Below are 21,387 nucleotides of genomic sequence, written 5' to 3' on the forward strand. Positions count from 1 at the left end.
AACAAATACTTAGATATACATAGCAAGCCAGGCAAAATTACTTACTTGTCCAACAGCAAGAAGGCCAGCTCGGCGTCCGTCTATTCTCTTATTTCACAAAGCTCTTGCAAACAATTTAAAGCACCTAGATTAAGTCTTTCTCCGCCGACCTGTAGCTTGGAAACTCACATTTTCTGTTCTTAGTTTATTTCGTCAGTCTTCTTCGTTCTTTTTGCTTTTGCCATGATGTTGGTAGAGGCTGCTAAGATTGCTCGTCTGGCTATACGGTTCTGACCCGGCCCAAACCTTTTGTAATATTGGTGTAAAACCAACAGTTCCCTGGTGCTAACTCCTTATCCTGGCAGTATTGCTTACTGTGCTAACGACTAACTAGCTAACGCCAGCAACTGTTAGCAGCAGTTAGATTTCTTCTGCTTTCTGTCCATCAGGAAACTCCATAAATGACAGAAAGCAAGACAGAGCAGCCAGATGAAAAAACTTTATATGAAGTTCATGCAAACGACTTAAGACAAGTCCAAGATTAACTCTTGTCTTCTTGCATTTAAATAACTGTTTGGATGTGTTCCAGTCAGGATTTCGTCCAAACCACAGCACTGAGACTGCTCTTGTAGGTCTTCAATGACATCCACTTAAACACAGACAGTGGCAGAACTTCAGTATTAGTATTATTAGATCTCAGCGCTGCGTTTGACACTGTTGACCACAACATATAAATAGACCGACTGGAAGACTGGGTGGGACTTTCATCAACAGTTCTAAATTGGTTTGAATCCTAAAGGACCGAAACAACTTTGTTTCTATAGGTAAATACACATCTGAGTTGACAAATATGACATATGGGGTTCCTCAAGGCTCCATCCTGGGGCCTCTTCTCTTACATCTACAACATCTACATACCACTGGCTCAGATAATGAAAAACAACAAAATAAGTTACCAGCTATGCGGATGACACCCAAATGTACATAACCACTTCACCAGGAGACTATGCTCCAATTCAAACACTGAGTAAGTGCATTGAACAAATCAATGACTAGATGTGTCAGAACTTTCTCCAATTAAACAAAGATAAAACTGAGGTAATGGTTTTTGGAGCCAAGGCAGAACGAATAAAAGTTAGCGCTGAGCTTCAGTGTGCAATGTTCAAAACAACAGATAAAGCCAGACATCTAGGTGTAGTCATGGACTCTGACCTGAGTTTCAACAGTCACATTAAAACAATTACTAAATCAGCCTACTATCACCTAAAGAATATATCCCGGATTAAAAGACTAATGTCACAGCAGGATTTAGAAAGACTTGTCCATGGTTTAGTAGACTCGACTACTGTAATGGTGTGTTAGGAAAATATCACTCGACACCAGGTTGAGAATCAATAATCAGGTACTAATTTATTCTTGCAAGAAGGAGCAGAGTTAAATCACATACAAAGGATATGGTTTAACTCACACACATGGGGTATGTTGCTCAACGGAGCAGGAAAAAACATCAGGCTTCAAAATACAGGAGATAACAACAAAGTCGTAAATCGAGGTGGCGCTAATATCAGCCACGGCACGGGTGTCGGAAAAGCGTTGGGTCATCTGCGATGGGTCATCTGTGACGTCTTCTGGACTTCCTTCACGCCTCATATAAATGAAATATGTAGGAGACAACAAGTATGTGTCCGTCTCCTCATAAAGATCAACAACCTGAAATGCCCTGCCTCCTCCTATCATAAAGAGGCAGCTGCAAGGTCGTAGCCTACACAGTTCAGAATCACACATGATATCAGTGCATTTTCTCCAACATGGTGTCTTTACAGGTCTCACTAAAAAATCTATTAGAAAGCTGCAGCTGATTCAGAATGCTGCTGCTCGAGTCCTCACTGAGACTAAGGCCAAAACCCAAATCACCCCTTCGACCCTACCCCTCCGTGGCGGAGTGAACTCCATCTGTAGCCACACTCGCAGCTGAATGAAGTTCCCTCCATTAAGGGTTAAGGGTATAAATACAGCGGCAAGATTTGGGACAAACTCCCCTCTCTCCGGCAGAAACAGGAAATGCCGTAACTGTATGTAACAACGGTTTCAAATCAGCATCTCTTTGACAAAAATGTAAATTAATATCTCAAATAAAACTCCAAACATCTTTAATTGTGTTACTTTTTTGTAAAGCACTTTTAGTTTTAAACCTGATGTTTATAAGCTTCTTAGTTTTTGCAACAGTCTATAAATATACACAACTTTATAATAAAATGCACACATTTACCTTTTTCTAGACTAAACACAGGTTTGATCCTAAGTTAAAAACATATGAGGTTATCATGAGGTTGTTAACATCGCAATTTATCAGTGGATGTTTGCTGGAACTACTTGTAAACAGCGTGTTTCCTGACGGACACACACAACGTTGAGACCTGTCAGGTATAGACCGGTCTCAAGTCAGCACCGATGCAGACTCGCTGTTTGAGGGCTTGATAGCCCACTCCCCCTCCACACCGCTCCACACTCGTTGGTTTGGAACAGCACTTAATAAGGCGGACCCTCCGCACGAATGCGCAAACGGAGGGGTAGTGTGTAGGGGTAGGGTGTAGGGGTAGGGTTTAGGGGGCGGTTTGGGATTGGGCCTAAGAGAGTGGATCACATCACTCCTGTTCTGAAGTCTTTACACTGGCTTCCTGTGTGTCAAAGAATATATTTCAAAAATACTGCTGCTGGTTTATAAAGCATTGAATGGTTTAGGCACAAAATACATTTCTGACCTACTGCTAAATTATGAACCATCCAGATCTCTCAGGTCCTCTGGGACTGGTCAGCTTTCTGTCCCCAGAGTCAGAACTAAACATGGTAAAGCAGCATTCAGTTATTATGCTCCAAATATCTGGAACAAACTCCCAGAAACCCGTATCACTAGGCCACCAGGGTGGGTGGAGGGGGTCAGGAGGACGGGACTGAGCTGACCACCCAGAGGCACAGCAGAGGACCAGGAAGGGATCTCGGGCGGACGGCCCAGGGGCAAGGCAGAGTCTAAGGTGGGGGACTCGGGCGGCCGAGCATGAGGGCGAAGGCAGCGGCAGGAAGAGTCAGGGGGCCGGGCTCGAGGACGAGGGCAGCGGCAGGAAGAGTCAGGAGGCCAGGATCGCGGGCGAAGATCACGGCTCACAGAGGGCCGGGATCGAGGGCGAAGACCGCGGCTCTCAGGGGGCCAGGATCGAGGGCGAAGACCGCGGCTCTCAGGGGGCCGGGCTCGAGGGCGAAGACCAGAGAGCTCCGGAGGCCGGGCAGGACCCGGTGTCGGCCGGACAGGAACCGGAGCTGGTGGGACAGGCCTCGGCAGGATCCCCCACGGGATTGGCAGGACCCCCGGCGAGACAGAGGATGGCGGGGCCTCCAACGGAACAGGACAAGGGGTTGGTAGGACCCCCAGCAGGAGAGTAGTCGGCGGGGCCTCCAACGGCACAGGACAAAGGGTTGGCAGGACCCCCGGCAGGAGAGTAGACGGCGGGACCTCCAACGAGACAGGACAAAGGGTTGGCAGGACCCCCGGCAGGAGAGTAGACGGCGGGACCTCCAACGGGACAGGACAAAGGGTTGGCAGGACCCCCGGCAGGAGAGTAGTCGGCGGGGCCTCCAACGGCACAGGACAAAGGGTTGGCAGGACCCCCGGCAGGAGAGTAGTCGGCGGGACCTCCAACGAGACAGGACAAGGAGCTGGCAGGACCCCCGGCAGGAGAGTAGACGGCGGGACCTCCAACGGGACAGGACAAAGGGTTGGCAGGACCCCCGGCAGGAGAGTAGACGGCGGGACCTCCAACGGGACAGACATACGATTGGTAGGACCCCCGGCAGAGGAGTAGTCGACGGGACCTCCAACGGGACAGGACATTGGGTAGGGACTTGAGACGTGACTCGAGAGGGGAACCAAGGGGGAACTCGAGACGTGACTCGAGAGGGGACTCGAGAGGAGACTCGAGAGGGGAACTCGCGAGGGGACTCGAGAGGGGACTAGAGGAGGGACTAGAGCAGGGACTAGAGGAGGGACTAAAGGAGGGACTAGAGGAGGGAACTCGAGAGGGGACTGGAGAGGGGACTCTGGTAGGGACTCGAGAGGGGACTCGAGAGGGGACCTGAGAGGGAACTGGAGAGGAGACTTGAGAGGGGACTCGAGAAGAGACTGGAGAGGGGACTAGAGAGGGGACTCGAGAGGGGACCCGAGAGGGGACCCGAGAGGGAACCCGAGAGGGAACTCGAGAGGGGACCCGAGAGGGAACTCGAGAGGGAGGGGACCCGAGAGGGAACTCGAGAGGGGACTCGAGAGGGGACTTGAGAGGGGACTGGAGAGGGGACTCGGGTAGGAACTGGAGAGGGGACTCGGGTAGGAACTGGAGAGGGGACTCGGGTAGGAACTGGAGAGGGGACTCGGGTAGGAACTGGAGAGGGGACTTGAGAGGGGACTTGTGTCGGTGGTACGCCGACAGGACACGGGGAGCTGGCGTCGGCTGGGGAGCCAGCAGGAGACGAGGTGCTGGAGTCGGCCGGTACGCCGACAAGATTCGGGGAGCTGGCGTCGGCTGGGGAGCCAGCAAAAGACGAGGTGCTGGAGTCGGCCGGTACGCCGACAAGACTCGGGGAGCTGGCGTCGGCTGGGGAGCCAGCCCTGTAGCCGAAACTGGAGTCGAGCCCATGGCTTCCGGGGCCCGTACTGAAGCCGGAACCATGGCTGCTGGGGCCGGAACCATGGCTGCGGGGGCCGGAATTGAAGCCAGAATCATGGCTGTAAGGTCCGGTTCTGGAGCCGGAAACATGGCTGAATGGGACGGCTCTGGAGCCGGAATTGAAGACAGAATCATGGCTGCTGGGTCCGGCGCGGAAGCCTGGACCTTGGCTGTGTAAACCAGGTAATCCAGTATGGACGCAAAGCTGAGTGGGCCGGTACTGGAGCATGGAGGCATGGCTGCTAGCTTGGCCTTGCGACAACTCCTCTTAGCAGCCGCCTGAATACTCCGTGGACCTCCATAAGCCAGACGAGTTCCGGAATACAACTCCTGGACAGGAGCAGGAACTGGGGCAGAAGCACGGGTTGACTTCAGGCGGAACCCACCAAGGCGTATGGTACCAGGTTGGGAATTGGGGAACATGGAGTTAGCATGCCTGGGGCTAGCAGGCCGGGAATCACATGTTTCAAGGAAGTCCAAAATCTAGTCAGGTAAGAACTCCACAAAACATAGTTTCTCTGCTGCCAACCGGTGCGCCTCTACCAGAGCGGCCCTCTTCTGCCGAACACTGGACGCTCCCTTCCACCAATCGAAGCAGCAAGCCAGATAGAAGGTAAAATGCTGTAATTCTACCTCCCATGGATCATCTGCTGGGTCCATTTGTTGGTCGGTTCGTACTGTCACGGTGTGTGAAGCAGGTAGGACCCAAATGCAGATTAAAGTGAGAATTCCTTTATTTCAAGGCTAGGTGCTAAACAAAGACAAAACAGAACACTCACCGACGAACTAGTCATGACACAAGACGAACCGAAAAAGACAGACAGAAAAACCAGAACTTAAATACACACAAGACTAATCACACAAACAAGACACAGGTGAGGAGGGAGGAGAAAACACAGGGGCCACAGGTGAACACAATCGGGTAATCAGACACACCAGGGAAACTAACGACAGGGAACCACAGACAAATCCAAACAAGACAAAACACAACGCAGACAGAAAACCAAAAACAGATATAGACAAGACAAAACACCACAAAGACAGATCGTGACATAATGAACACTTAAAACATTAAAATGTCTCAAGCGTAACAGTGTCAGATTTTGCTTTGAGCTAATTTCCATCCGCAGTCCCTCACATAAAACATTTAAGAAGTTCACATTTTACAAACATAGCAAAAACAAAATACATGATATGCAAAAGGTGCAAAAGAGCCAGAGCAGCATACACAAGTATTTATGACATGGTAGGCCTATTACAATATAGCAGCAACGACATATAAAGTGCAAGAGGAGATACCCCTGTATTAAAGTGCATTTAGCGGTGATTGCACTGATGTTTGTTTCTCAACCATTCTTTGAGTTGACCTTTAAAACTATTGAGAGTGGGACAATCCCGTATCTCACGGCTAGACTAACTGGCTAACGGCAGCAACTGTTAGCATTGGTTAGCGGTTAGCTTTCTTCTTCTCTCTGTTCATCAGTTAATCACATAGAGGCCAAACCTGGGCCAAACAGAGCAGTCGGAGGACATAAGAGGGAAAACCAAAATATTTTATTTTTTACATAAAATATGATTTCGGTTAATTTAAATCAACTATATGCCATAATGCAATCTGCCTAAGAGATGGTACAACCCGCCCACCCATCTAAGATTACAATTTCAAATACAGTTGTTCTGACACACATCTCCATTGAGTGTAGCATCAACATAATTGATATGAGGTATCATAGCTATCACTGAGGTAGCAACATTATGCTTTAAATGATATTGTAAAATAAATATACCGTTCTGTTACAAATAAAAGTTCTGCAGTGAACATTTTAATTAACCATATCAACTTTTTTCCCACACATTTACTTGTATTTTGATGGCTTTACTTGGTGGAGTGGACCTGTGTTTGGCCCTCTGTCATCTGTCACAGTGGCCCTGGGTAATGAGATGTGAAGTGTGTGATTTTAGCCTTTATTTTCACCAGTGATTCTCTGGAGCCAGGGAGCTTTAGGATGGCCGTGTCTGATGGCCGGCCTGTCTTATTGTTGTTGCTGGTTCAGCGATCACCATGGCAGCCTTTACTAACTCTGCAGATCTCTATCGAGCCTTTCTTTTTGTGGAGCATCGCGTGTCACACAGGCCACAGAGCCCACTGTCAGTGAGAGGCTGTTAGCCCAGCTGTGACTGATTGCCATTCACACAGTAATACATTCACAAACATACACTATTCATTTCAGAAAGCCACTATGGCAGGGTCACATGCTGGGAAAATACCTCTGCACATCGAATGTTTGTCTATAACATACATTCACCTAAATTGTAGACTCTTTTTCAAAGTAAATAATGAATTAATTAAATCAAAACAAAGAAAAAGGGAACAAAACGAATTGTAAATGGTTAGAAAAAGATCATGGGTTGGCTTTAACTACGTAAATTTAAGTCACATTCCCAAGTTAAAATAAGTCGACGTTAACGATCCGTTTAACAGCGAGCAGCAGTTTCCCGGCAGAAAGTCATTGGCATAAATATCAAAGGTGTAAATGGTGCAGCTGCGCAGGGGCCCCGAATCTCCAAGGGGCCCATGTACAAAGTACATTTTTTGCAAACATAAATGTTATCAGCCTTTAAATGGATGTTATCAGTTGTAACCACCACCATTACTATGTTTCAGACGGCCCAAACGGTACCTTAGAAAGTTTGGAAACTCAAAGGGTTGCAGTTTTGAACATGTGGTAAATGTTGTGAATTGAAACTAAAGTTCTTATTTGGTTTCTTATTTCCATGCAGTAATTTGTAGCAGTGGTGTTAATGACTTGGCTGAGGGCAAAGCCCATAGGATGCACTTCTTTTTGTGGTGTTGGATCTGGGATTTCATGTTGAAAAATTTGGATACCAACAGTAATCTGTCTGTGAAACACTGGGCTGCTGGGTCCAGGGCAAGTAGTGTGGTGTCGATCAAAGGCTGGTCTGCAGGATGGGAGTTGCATTGTGACATTGTCTGCTTTGGGATTGTTTGGAGTGGATGTTTGTGTGAGCGCATGGCCTGGCACTTGTGTTTGGGATTTTTTTGGGGATCTACTTTTCCATGAAACTAGGCTGATACCGAATGTGTATGAAATGTAGTATATTTATGTACTTGTCAAATGTATATACTGGTATTTTTGGTGAGGTCTCGTTGGCCTTGCATTATGTTGCATTATGACTTGGTTCTATACAGACGCTAAAAATAAATGAGTCTTTTGATTCTAAATCTGAACTGGTGGTATTTGGAATCTGGTCTGTTTCTGTCAGTGGGTTACTTCTTTCTCAGGCTCCGGCAGATGTTTTTTCAGAGAGTTGAGGGGTGTGGGGTTGGGACGGGGGCAAGCATGGGGGGGGGCTTTATGGGCCTGCAGAAATCCATGATGAGGTGGTGTTGGGGGTGGTAGATGGTGCATGTTTTGGGGGTCAGTTTAACATGTGTGCAGCAGCACCACACTGGATTGTGGGACCATTAGTTCTCCTCTCAAGGGAAATGACCCTTTGACCCCGTCTTAAAAAGCAGCAGACAGACAAAGCACAGCCCGCCAAGACAAACAAACATCCAGAAATAGTTTGCATTATTCCTGCATGTAAAGAATGCATGTTTTCTGCTGACTTTGTGAGTTTTGGGCCATTAACCCCCTCAAGGTTTCTGTGTGAACAAAAGAACATACAAGTGAATGGGAATGCATCATACCCACGGCCAGTGTTCTGGTAAATTAATTTGTCTAGTGTTCTCACATATGGGAATTTACTCAAGCTTTTCCAGACATCAGAAATGCAGTTCTGAGAAAATCCGGCATAATTGTTTACACGACTGAGGTCAACGTTTTTTTTTACATATTTTTGGCAAAGCAGAGGCTTGAAGTCTATGTTGTGTTGAAGCGCCCTATTGTAAAGAAAATAAACAACGCCATAATGATCCTAACCTTGGAAGGTCCAGAGTTATTGAGTGAGATCAAACTTGATGACATTTTAAAGATGAGGGAGCCACAATGAAGACTTCAGATACAGCGCTGTATTTAAAAACAATTTTTCGAGATCCAGAGCTTGCAAGGTAAATTATACAACCGTGGTGTCACTGATTTCTAATCATTAACACATTACATTAAGGTTGATAAATCAGACTGTTTATCGAGGAATACTACACCTGGGTTCAAAGATAAAGAATAAAGATATCAACGTCTTCCCCTTCCTTGCTGATCATTTGTTCTCCCTCATGACGACTACTTGGAACCAGGGAAAGATCTCCTCTATTTGCCTTCCATCCATAGTTATCTTTTCACAGGTCTCTTGGTAAAAAGGAGAGAAAGAACATTAACATACATTTTCTGCACAGATCATTTAACAAAATGACCAACTTCCCATTACACCACATTGTACATCCATTCATCCTACCATCTGTGCAGCTTTGATGTAGCTATTTTGAGCTGGATGCAGATAAAAAGGTTATCTAAAAGGACCAGCAAGGTTTCTCAGACAGGCAGTCACCTTGTGCCCTTAAGGACCTCCGAGCTGCGCTGATAACTGAGCGCAGCAGCACAGCTGCAGATACACTATCAGCTCTCAGAGCTCTGCTCGACCTCCAACAGAGACGTGCCCCATGTTCTCTCCAGGAAAATATGTGATGGTCCTCCAGATACAGATAATGGTGCAATCATCTACCTTTGGGTTGGGTTAATTGTTTGTTAGTTTCAATCTCCTGCCTAGATTACAATTGAATCCAAATATAACTGTTGTTAAGAAGTTACAAAAAATGGGCTTTACATAAGATGTAAGATACAGATACAAATCTGAAATAGGAACACTATAAACATATCGTATGCCTTTTTTACAATTAACAATTAATACTGTGGATAATGTGAACATATTAGTAAACATTTCTATTTTAAACTAGTTTATAAAGATGAGTTATTTTTCTTTATGTTACCAAGTAGCACATTCTCAAAACTACTCTTCCTGAGGCTGAACTAAAAGCAGCATCACTCAAGACCAAGACAGTAGACAGTGACTGTCAGCAGAGCACAGATATCTGATAAAAGGTGAAGGTTAAGCTAATGATGTTGTTCTTAAAGAGTGATTTTTTTTCTCCAAAAGAGTTATATTTAAATCCATTTTCCTCCTCATCTCAACAGACTAGTTTAATCAGTCAATCCTCTCTAACTACCGTTGCTCTAAAACGGTGAATAAACTGTTTTGAGAGTAACAAACCCATGCAAAATGACCTATCAGAACGTAATACATACAGTCTGAAAAATGTTGGATAGTAGAAGAGCTGCATAATCCAAAATGGCTACTGTCTGAGATCTAAAGCTGTGGTTGTATTACATGTGCCAACTGCTAGGACTGTATTAGGAAATACAGCTTTTAGATGCGCAGCGCCGCTAGCATGGAACAGTCTACAAAAGGAATGGAAGCTAAGCGGTTTGATTCCATTTCATGTTTTTAAAGCTAGGATAGACGCTATACAATCAGAAAATATTGGTGTCTGTAAATGCTACTAGTATACAAACTGTAGTATCATATAATGTCCTTTGTTTTCTGTCATGTTTGTATTAATGTTTGGAACTAATTGAAGCAGGTCACCATTGTAAAAGAGGTCTCTCAATGGGTTTTATCTGTATAAATAAAGGTTTTGAATTGAATTGAATTGAATAATACAATTAGTTTATACTTATTCAAGTTAGCATAAGGTTAACCTGGAACTTTGGTGAAGGAATAAAGTGCGTAGTCCAAAGACCAAGAAGTGTCGTATCTACTGTACATAATCCACTTTAAATGATGAGATATTAGATATTATGAACCATGACTTATCTTATGATTTATTTCGAGTTCTGTCCAAAGGAAATAACTCGTAGAACTGTAAATCGAGTGTTATTAATAGTACATTTAATTATGCTTACTATAGTCATCTATCAATGTAAATTTGAATATAAATGTTTGGACATATCATCCAGCCCTATCTGTAGATCTATGTCAGATTGAAATCCAGCTGGAGTTTGTAAAGCTGAGCAAATATTCTTGTATCATTTTGGAATAAACTCTTTCAGTGGGTGTGGGTAAACTGCAGGAGAGGAGGGCAGCGGGGTGAGGGCCCGTAGGCTTTCCTTTTCCACCGCTGCAGCGTCTGCTTCGTTCCCACTACACTTTACATTCCCAAACACCCAACTCACCACCAGAGCCTACGTCAGCACCCTGACTCACAACGCTGCAGCACACACACAAAGATGCAGAAACAAAAACCATTAACAGGACCTGGCAACAAGGCTTTTTTTCATGATCTGGTGAACTGTTGCTACATTTCCTCTTTCCACCAAACAGCCAGGAAGCACATCCAGCACATCCAGCTTGCAACAACACGGAGCCAAGGCCTTTGGGGTGCTTTTATATGGTTATAAATGAGTTGTTGTCAGAGTGTCTGTACATCTCTAGCTGCTCAGGGTAAAGTCAACAGCTCTGGAGGTCATTCATTAATCTGCAATGCCTGGGCTGACATGTGCGAGAGGGCCAGACTACATGCTCACAATCAGCGATACCAGTGGACTGGGAGAGAACGAGAGAGAAAGGGAAAACTGTCAGCCTCTCCTTAGTCTCCTGCTCTTTCCTGTCGCTTTCCATCTCCCCTTCTTTTTATCAACATTTGTAACGCTGTCGGTTTCTGTTAGCCAGCACCGCCATCCATCACAGTCTCAATTTCTGGCCTGTTCCTTGCTATTTTAGACCATTAGATCCAGCACAAAAACATAGATTGTGAAAAACAAAACACAGAAGAGATGGACAGTTTGAAAAACAAAGGAGACATCAGCGAAGAGAAAAGAAGAAAAGAAAACACAGAACCCCGTTATAGCCACAGTTGAGTTAACTTGAGAGACACTTTCAAAACATGCTAGCCACCATATTTATTGAGCAAAACTGCCAATCTATACAAACATCCAATATCTAAAGACAGAGATCTGGCTCTCTTCTCTATTATCCTCCCATATGTAAGGGAATGCTTGTCCTTTCTGACACAAGCAATAACACACTAGGAACTATTTTGTCCTTGGAAACAAAAGTTGTCAAAACATTCACAGCTGCTCTCAAGGTTTCCACAGTCTCAAGATGTTTCGCAGCAAATGGAGGTGCTCATTTGTCATTGAATTGTTGGATAGATAAGTTATCTAATTGTTTGGGTATTTTAAGGACAGCTTGTCAATGTTGGCCTGCAAGTTCTTTTTGAAAGTTTGTTTGTGATGAATGGAAACTATAGTTGTCAAACAATCTTAACACAAGGTAAATCAACCTGCTGCAGAACAATATGGTGACACAATCAAAAGCTTCAGGACAGCCATTGAAGGGACAATTAAGGGAAAATGTTTACTTGTTTACTCAACCCAAATAAGCTTCAACTGTGATGATCTGCTTGATACATACTATTATATATACACATATTTGCATATAAAATCAATATAGATATATAAATGATCCTTAATGAAGGAATGTAGGCACAAAACACACTACTTTGCACCTAGAACTTCCTAAAGCCTCATTTCTCCACGGCTCTTTTTCCCATTCTCTGAAACTATCTCTCAGCCTTTCTGTCACCCTTTCATTTTGCTCCGGGTGAGATGTCTTTTGACCTCTACCATCGTCATCCTCTCTTCCTGAAACCATGGTAAAGTCAGTGGGAAAACTGCAATAAAGTGCACAGTGTAAACAATAAGGAGGAACAGCCCCTACCGCTCCGTTTCCACTCATTTCACCATCCAGTGGATGGAATAATGGCTTACGGGAATTTGTGGTCTGTTTTTTAAACACAATGCCGTGCCAGAGAGGGGCAGGGGGCTGTTTGTGTGGTTGGTGGATTAGCTGAGTTGAAGAGGGGGTGTTAGTGGTTAACACACGGCCCTTATCATGTCCCATACCATCCAAATCCAGCTATGGTTTCTGCTTTGTGTTCAAACTAAGAGGCAACCTCCGGTGCTAAATAATGCTAATGCCAACGGAAAGATCAGAAACGGCAGATCCTTGAGTGGACACTGATGCTAGCTCTAAATAGCAATAGCCTAACTTTGCAATAGCACAAATAAATAAGTTAACAGCTCGCAAGAAGAAGAAATGGCATCTAAATGTAATTTTCCTTTTTCTTGACAACTATAAAAGGGATAACTAATATATAACCTAGCTATTCAACTTATATTCAGGCCTAAAGTGAAGGATACCTTAGGTTGCAAAAAGAAGTTTGGTTTTATAGAAGTCTATGAGAAAATAACCCCTTCTTCTCTATACATTTTTTTACTCAATACAATGTTGTCCCGACAAATGTAGAGTCTCAATCCCTAGTTGTCAGTTTTCTCAAGCAAAGCATGAAGTTCATTTAGCAAATTATTGTTGCATTTAGAGTAACAAATACAAATTAGGGTATACTTTATAACTTTTATCCATGTATTTTTTCTTTTAATGTTTCTTTTATTATCTTTTCTTTTTAATGACTGATTTTAAATGCCATTTTCTTAATGTCTTTCGTTTTTTGTAAAGCACTTTGAATTGCCTTGTGTTGAAAGGTGCTATATAAATAAACTTGCCTTGGCTTTAGGGCCGGGCGACCTTGGGTTTGACTTGACGGTAACACAGTGTTTTCCAAGTATGAATGTTGTCTGTGTTTTTTTGTCTGTTTACAAAAGTTATTGTAACAATTTTTGTCGAGTAAAAACGTCATGTTCAGTGTTAGGTTGCTCCACCATCCCAAGTTGCAATAAACTAAGCTGGTGACGGCTAAAATGCCAGGGTTTCAAAACAGTAGTCAACAAACTAATGGTTAGTGTTACAGTGACTAGGTCCACTTTGCACAAACAGTCTATGGTTCTCACCTTGGTTACCCAAGTCACACCACAACAGGAAGTTGCAGGAGGAAAATAATGATTGGTATTTTCAGGATTACAGCACGGCAGACAAATCATTGCATACTCAATGATTTGGCCCCCCTAAGAACAACCAGGGTAAAACATCGCGCTGAGCCGTGGATGCACTCCGGCATACTGACCGCCATGAAAACCAGAGACAAAAAATGCTCTGAGTTTCATAAAAGTCAGTCAATGCTTTCCAAAAGCACGAGCAGTGAACTCCAGGCCCACGTGACTGAACTCAAAATTGAAAGAAACAGACTAAGAAATGACGTAAGCTCCATGATCAAAACTGCCAAAAATAATTTCATCAATGTCAAAACTGAGGAAAACAAAAATAAACCCCGTGAACTTTGGAAATTACTCAATAACCAGCTTGGCTGCAGTAAAAAACTCAAAACGAGATTTTCTAACTTAAACATAAAGACAGATAACAGGCTCATCACAGACAAACTGGATGTGGCCAAGTACTTGAACATTTTTTTCACAAACATAGCCACAACTCTTGTAAATAAATTATCCTCCCACTCAGGGCTTTTTGGAGTAGATCACATCATGACCTACTACAAAAACCTAGGGGTACGCAAAGATGATTTCAGTCTAGCAAGGGTAACAACAGCAGAGGTACTCATTAAACTGAGCGCCCTCCAACCTAACAAGGCCACTGGCCACGACAATATCCCCTCCAAATTCCTCAGAGACACAGCAACCGCCATCTCACCAGTCATAGCTCACATAATTAACCTCTCCATAAAACAGGGAAAAGTACCCAAAGACTTCAAAATTGCAAGAGTAACCCCCCTGCACAAAAAGGGCAGCAAATTGGACCCAGGCAACTACCGCCCTGTTTCTATACTTACCTCCATCTCGAAAGTCATGGAAAAAATAGTATATGAACAGGTCGAAAAGTACCTCGCGGAAAAGAAACTAATCTATGAATTTCAATCTGGCTTTAGAACATCCCACTCCACTGACACATGCCTTCTTTATTTGAGCGACCACATCAACAAGAGGTGGACGAGGGCAAGTACTGCGGCATGGTGATGCTGGACCTACAAAAGGCTTTCGACACTGTCAATCACCCCATTCTGATTGACAAGCTAAAAGCAATTGGTTTTGATAAACTATCGGTGAGCTGGATGCAATCCTACCTGGAGGGGAGAGAACAGATGGTGGAGGTAAATGGTACTCTGTCCCCCCCCCTCCCAGTGAGCTGTGGTGTTCCACAAGGAAGCATATTAGGTCCGTTACTGTTCCTAATTTATGTAAATGACATGTCATCAGCATGTGACTGCAACTTGTTCCTGTTCGCGGACGACTCAGCCCTGCTGGTCTCTGACAGGAACAGGTTGCAGGTTGAAAAAACTCTCAGCTCCGAGCTCGGCAGAATCTGCACCTGGCTCGCCGATAATAAATTATCATTACACCTGGGTAAAAACAGAGTCCATTCTCTTCGGTTCGAAACATAATCTCAGCAAATCCGACGACTTCTCAGTTGCAGTGGGCGACATTATTGTCACAAGTAAGAAGGAAATTACATACCTAGGATCTATTCTTGAGGCAAACCTCTCCTGTGACAAAATGGCATCCAATGTAATAAAAAAAGTCAATCAAAGAACTAGATTCCTATACCGGATCTCCTCTCTGGTAAACAAAAACACCCTGAAAACTCTGGCAGGAGCACTCATTCAAGGGTACTATGACTATGCTTGCACGTCATGGTACCATAGCACCTCCAAGGCGCTAAAAATAAAACTTCAAACATCGCAAAATAAACTGGTCAGACTACTGCTTGACCTTTCATCTAGAACCCACCTCACCTCTGCCCACTTTGACAACCTAGGATGGCTTAGAGTAGACGACAGAGTACAGCTACTTGCAATGGGCCTGGTCTACAAGATCCACTACATCTCTATGGTACCCATGTACATGTCAAAATTCTTCCCAAAGGTCAAGGAATACCATGATCATAACACCAGAGGGAGCTCCACAAATCATGTGAAACCCAGATTTGGCACAAAAAAGGGGGAATACACGTTTCGCAATGATGCCACATCAAGGTGGAACGCTCTTCCCACAACTGTAAAGGAAAGTAAAACTATACTTACCTTCAAAACCTCTCTTAAAGAGCACCTTCGGGGGAGAGCATTGCAAAACTGGCCCCGGTAATGGTACAAATCTCAACCTGTCGTTCAATGGACAGCTTCCCCCCCCCCCATCTATGTATATACTCGCATTTTAGACTCTGTTACTAACTGTATATCTGTAGACTTGGTATGTCTTAAATGTCCGGTTAGGATGTATTAGAACGAAATCTAAAATGAAAATTGTAAACAAGCAATCTGTATGTAAAAAACCACCTGTATGTAAATTGTAAATAAGCCAAATGTCAAATATGTCTTATATGTCTTAAATTACATGATGAATTGGAAATGGGGGACCCTGATGTAAACAAGACGAAAGTCTTTCTCTGGTCTGCATCCCCTTAACAATTGTATGTTTTGAGCTGTACTGTACTGTACCCAATATACAAGCTGTTAATAAACTTTTCAATCAATCAATCAATCAGACCATGAAGGTGTGAAAACAATTGCATTAAATCAACATCAGACTTGTGGTGTCCTTGAATGCATCTGACCTGATTTACTTGACTTATAAACGGATTGATAATGAAACCATGTGGGTCACTATAGAAATGCAGCTTCCCAAACTAGTGTCTTCTTCCTATCAGTGACATATTTCTTCAGAATACAACAACGAAAGTGCATAAAAGGACAAGAAAAGTATGACTCTTCCCTTCCCATAGTTGGCTTCAATGGGAGAGGTCTGACCTATCTCACACTCTGATGGAGCAAAGGGACCGAGCCATCTTTTATTTGAACTTAAACAACAATGAGTCAGACATCAAACGGGTAGCAACTTCTTGGCTTGTCACTGGAGGGGCTGATTTCCCAGAAAGGCAAATAATCACTCACACTTCACCATGGGTTATTTCGTGAGTCTGTGGTCAACTTTTAGATAATGTTGACATCATCTGGATTTGTCTTTCAGTTCTCTAACAAATTGAACTAGGGGGGGAAGGGGGGTAATGTTGGTTTATGAATCCATCATCATTATCAATCCTGAAAATATGCAACCAAAGCAAAACAGAATAAGGCGGTGTAGATGATGACAGGGAGCGCATCAGGCCCCGGGGAAAACCTCTGTGACATGAGCGTGCATGTGCAGCAATTTAATGACACATTGAAACAAATGAGATGTTCTTGTTTGAATCAGTCAGCGGAACTCCAGTGGTGGGAATTAACTGCATTTACTCAAGTATTGTACTTAAGTGCTTTTTTGACAATGTAGGCCTACGTGAATATTTCCATTTTATTCTATGTTACAGCCTACCTTTATTCCACTATATTTCAGAGGCAAACATTGTACTTATTACTCAACTACATTTATTATACAACACATATGCTAATATGGTACAATGCTGTATTGCTAATCTACAGTATTTCAACCATCTAACTTTGGTCCAAAATTACAACACTAAAATGCTCTTACATATATAAAAACAGGGTAATATAATAAACATAACAATATGAATACTGTGAAAATAGCCATTCTGCAAAACGAGTGCTCAAACTTCTGTACTTTTAAGAAGGGAACATTTTGAAATCAGGACTTTTACTTGTAATGGAGTATTTTAGGACCATAGTATTTGTACGTTTACTTAAAGGATCTGAGTACTTCTTCCACTGCTGAACTGAATAAAAAACAAACCATACTTTAAAAGAGAAAACAAATCAAACCCACCCTATCATTTTGGAAATTAATGTAATCGTTATGAACACAAAGTGACACGTCTGATGTCTGGCTCGATGACACGCGTGGCTGTGACCTCTTTCCTCACTCATAATTAATGTAAGACTAAATGGAGAGGTGGGGGAAATCCCTCCCCCAGCAGGGTGGGGTGATGGCGGGAGTGTCCGAGCTGCAGGAGTCACAGTGTGGAGGAGATGAAGTTCAGGACGCAACACAAAGTGGATGTAAAGAGAAACCGTGATTGGAAACGTTTATACGGGAGAGGACGATATATCGACTTTGCATTTACGTCGAAGATATCCCATGTTTGGCAAACACATAATTTGCTCGAGTGCATCGATACGCAGGAAAGATAATTACTTTCTAAATAACTTCAACTATCGTCCATCAACCGGGATGTATAGATGAGACAAGTTATTCCATCAGGTAAGTTCAATTACTCTTATCTGCAGCAGTATCAGTCATTGAAGACACCTTTCCTACTAGCTTACCTGCTGGTCTATAAAAGTTCATCATTCAATTCAACTTTGGGAAACGTTTCCAAAACAGGAAAGCTGAAATCGCAAAAAAAAAAAAACAACTAATTGTTTCAACTAAAATAGTGTTTAAAAGTGTTTACATTTTGAAAAAATAAGAATACCCAATAGGTCCACATCCTTGTGTATTTATTAATCTTGGACACACCTCCCACATCAAGATTAAATGACATGTTAAACTTCTGGATACATTTGTAAGCTTTTAAATCGAGATGTTTAACAGGCTACACTCAGAGATGTATCCAATTATGGTTGTAGTCAATCATACTTATAAACATGTATCGCACATTATGTATTAACAACAGTAACTGCCACAGCTGTTTGTTTAGTATTAACATGACAATAACAAAGTAGTTGTAATCTTATCTACAGTTTATTCTCTTTATACAAGTCTGTGTTATTTATATTCTCTTATATGAAATCTGCTACCTTAGCTAGGACAATAAAGGAATGAAATGTTAGTTATGCAGTTTTTTGTTCGATATGCACCTTTTTAACTAATACTTTTATATGTAAGAGTCCTTCTATGTATATCTTTCTTAGATAAAGTATCCAAAAGGTTGTTGAATGTAATTTTTGTGACTTTAAAGTGTTGGATATAACTTTAAATATACATATTCTCTCTCTTACAGGTCTTTCAGGAGGCTGTAAGATGCCAGCTGTTACCCTGCCAGGTTAAGCATCCTCTGCTGTGTCCAGTGTTGTGGCGCCCTCTGCTGTCTGACCCAGGAAGGCCAAAGAAAGGCCAGTCAGGATGGGGAACATGGTGGAGGAGGGGATGAACACTGTCATCGTGAGCCACTACAACCACTCGGGGAAGTGGGAGCGGCCTCGCAGCAGCGGGGCCTGCAAGATGGCCGTGCTGCTCTTCATCTGCTGCCTCATCGTCCTGGAGAACGTCACGGTGTTGCTGGCTCTCTGGAGGAACAAACGTTTCCACAGCCGCATGTACTTCCTCATTGGGAACCTGGCGCTGTCAGACCTCTTGGCCGGCGTGGCCTATGTGGTCAACATCTTCACCTCGGGACGCAACACCTTCTTCCTGACCCCGGTGCAGTGGCTGGCCAGAGAAGGCAGCATGTTCGTGGCCCTCAGTGCGTCCACCTTCAGCCTCCTGGCCATCGGGATTGAGAGGCACATGACTATGGTGCGTTTGCGTCCCTGTGAGACAGCAGGTCGCGGGAGACTTCTGGGACTGTTGGCAGCCTGCTGGCTTGTGTCAGTGCTGCTCAGTGCCTTGCCCAGCCTGGGGTGGAACTGCCTGGACAATATGGCCTCCTGCTCCACCGTGCTGCCGCTCTACGCTAAGAGCTACGTGGCCTTCTGCATCAGCGTCTTCAGCGCCCTGCTGGTGGCCATCATCATCCTGTACATCAGGATCTACCGCCTGGTGACCTCCAGCGGCCGCAGGGTGAGCAGCCAGTCAGAGCACTCTCTAGCCCTGCTGAGGACAGTGGTTATTGTTCTGGGAGTGTTTGTCATGTGCTGGACGCCCCTCTTTCTCCTGCTGCTGCTGGATGTTGGCTGCAGCCCAGATAAATGTCCCGTGCTCTTCCAGGTGGATTGGTTCATCGCCCTGGCTGTGCTCAACTCGGCCCTCAACCCTCTGATATACACTCTGTCCAGCAGGGAGATGAGGGCGGCCTTCTTCAGGCTGCTGTGCTGCTGTCAGACCAGCATGGAGCACACAGGGACCGCCGTGCTGGGAAACCCCAACCTGGGAACAGTCATCCCCACAGCGGAGAACAGCAAGACCAGTGCAGGGGGGGGCAGTGGGCCGGGGAAGACCACGCTGCAAAGAGGGAAGGTTCCCAAACCTATGCACTCAGAAAACAAGAATGGAGACCCCTCAGCCACTGCTCTGCCACTCCCCTCTGGACCTGCAGACCTGCTCTCAGCTGTGCTCGTGAAGGCGCTGCCGCCACTCAACAAGTTCTGAGTGGAAGCACATTGTGAGGAGTTACAGTCACACAGGAGTAGACTTAGTACTAGGGCTGGGCGATAGGGATTAAATACAATATCACAACATTTCTGATCAAATATATTCGATATTGCGATGATCATGTAGACTGATGAAGACCATTGGTGCTTTCATAAAGTATTTACATAATGAGATTTTTATGAAATAATCATTGTTTATGTGGATATAATGTCTAAGTGGCCTTAATAGAACAGCCAGAAACAGTTTGGTTGGTTAAAAAAATGACATCACTTAAAGTGCATGTTGTAAAGCCAGCAAATGACAAGTTATAATAATAAAGATAACTAATGTAAGATATGATATCTAGTCTCATATCAATATAATATTGATGAATTGCCCAGCCCTACCTTGAACTGACATTGTCCTGCTATCAGCCACTTTTTGTTTATGCACTATGGATCGGATGAAGTAATGATATTCAGATAAAACCAGATAACAATCTTCTAGATCATTCAAAGCCACTAGTATTTATAACAACTCAATGATATCAATCACAACACCAGAGTTACTTGTTTTTGTCTAACACAATGATTTATGTTGCACATTTCAAAACTAACAAGCACAACAGTTTGGGTTAAAGCAAGCACCAAATTAAATATGTTGTCCTCATTCATTTCTGTGAAACTTGGTAATGTTTTAAACAACAACACTATAATTAATTGTATAAATGTCAATGTGTTCATTTTTACTATGTCATTATAATCAGAAATGATCAAATCGGAGTGCTTGTTTTACATGTGCCATATGCAAATACTCTACCTGTAATACTACCTGTATTTTGCATTACACCTTTACTTTGTAAATTATTTATTTTCTGTGAAAACATTTCCCATTTTAACACTATTGGTATACTTGTCTAGTATACTTGTTTGGTATATTTTGTGTGCATAAAACCCTTCATGGTACTAGGATTTGGGTAGGATTGAGATGCACGGTGAGAGAAATCCAAAGATGTGTTTGTCAGACCAGCGACCTCATGAGGCTGTGAAACTCATTACACAACATAAATCAAAAGTGTTGGAAGAATAAAACATGGCGAGACAACATTGTTATTTCCAGAGTCTCACCACTAATGGACAAGCGAGTAAAGACTGTCTTGAGGGTGGTGCTACAGGAAAAGTGATTTACTCAAATCAGTAGGGTTTAACTTCTGTATGGCGGCCATTTTTTGCCATTTTAGGTTCAGTTCTATATTTCTAGAACTGACTCCTTTCCCATTTGTCTTTACTCTGTCAGCATCATCTAAATAAGCGTGGCTAAAAACAACACTCATTGACATGTTTGCTTCTCATCAGCACATCTAGAAACCACTCACACGTCAACTAACCACTATAGCGATAGGAGTGCTGGATGTGAATTATTTAATGGTGGTAGACTGCAAATGACATTTCTGCCTTGGGTGGTGTAGTGCCTGATACCGTTATATAGCAAATAAAATAAAATCCTATTCCCTTTTATGAGATTTT

The 21,387-nt window shown here is 43.5% G+C and overlaps 1 protein-coding gene across 1 annotated transcript; it reads left to right on the top strand.

Moving 5' to 3' along the window:
- Nucleotides 1-17,587: 17,587 nt before the first annotated feature.
- Nucleotides 17,588-21,387, top strand: s1pr3a (sphingosine-1-phosphate receptor 3a). Its single transcript, XM_034223463.1, has 2 exons — nucleotides 17,588-17,830; nucleotides 18,573-21,387. The coding sequence occupies exon 2, from the start codon at nucleotides 18,695-18,697 to the stop codon at nucleotides 19,877-19,879; it is 1,185 nt and encodes a 394-aa protein (XP_034079354.1). The 5' UTR covers nucleotides 17,588-17,830; nucleotides 18,573-18,694; the 3' UTR covers nucleotides 19,880-21,387.

This window comes from Gymnodraco acuticeps, unplaced genomic scaffold, assembly GCF_902827175.1.
Source record: "Gymnodraco acuticeps unplaced genomic scaffold, fGymAcu1.1, whole genome shotgun sequence".
NCBI lineage: Eukaryota > Metazoa > Chordata > Actinopteri > Perciformes > Bathydraconidae > Gymnodraco > Gymnodraco acuticeps.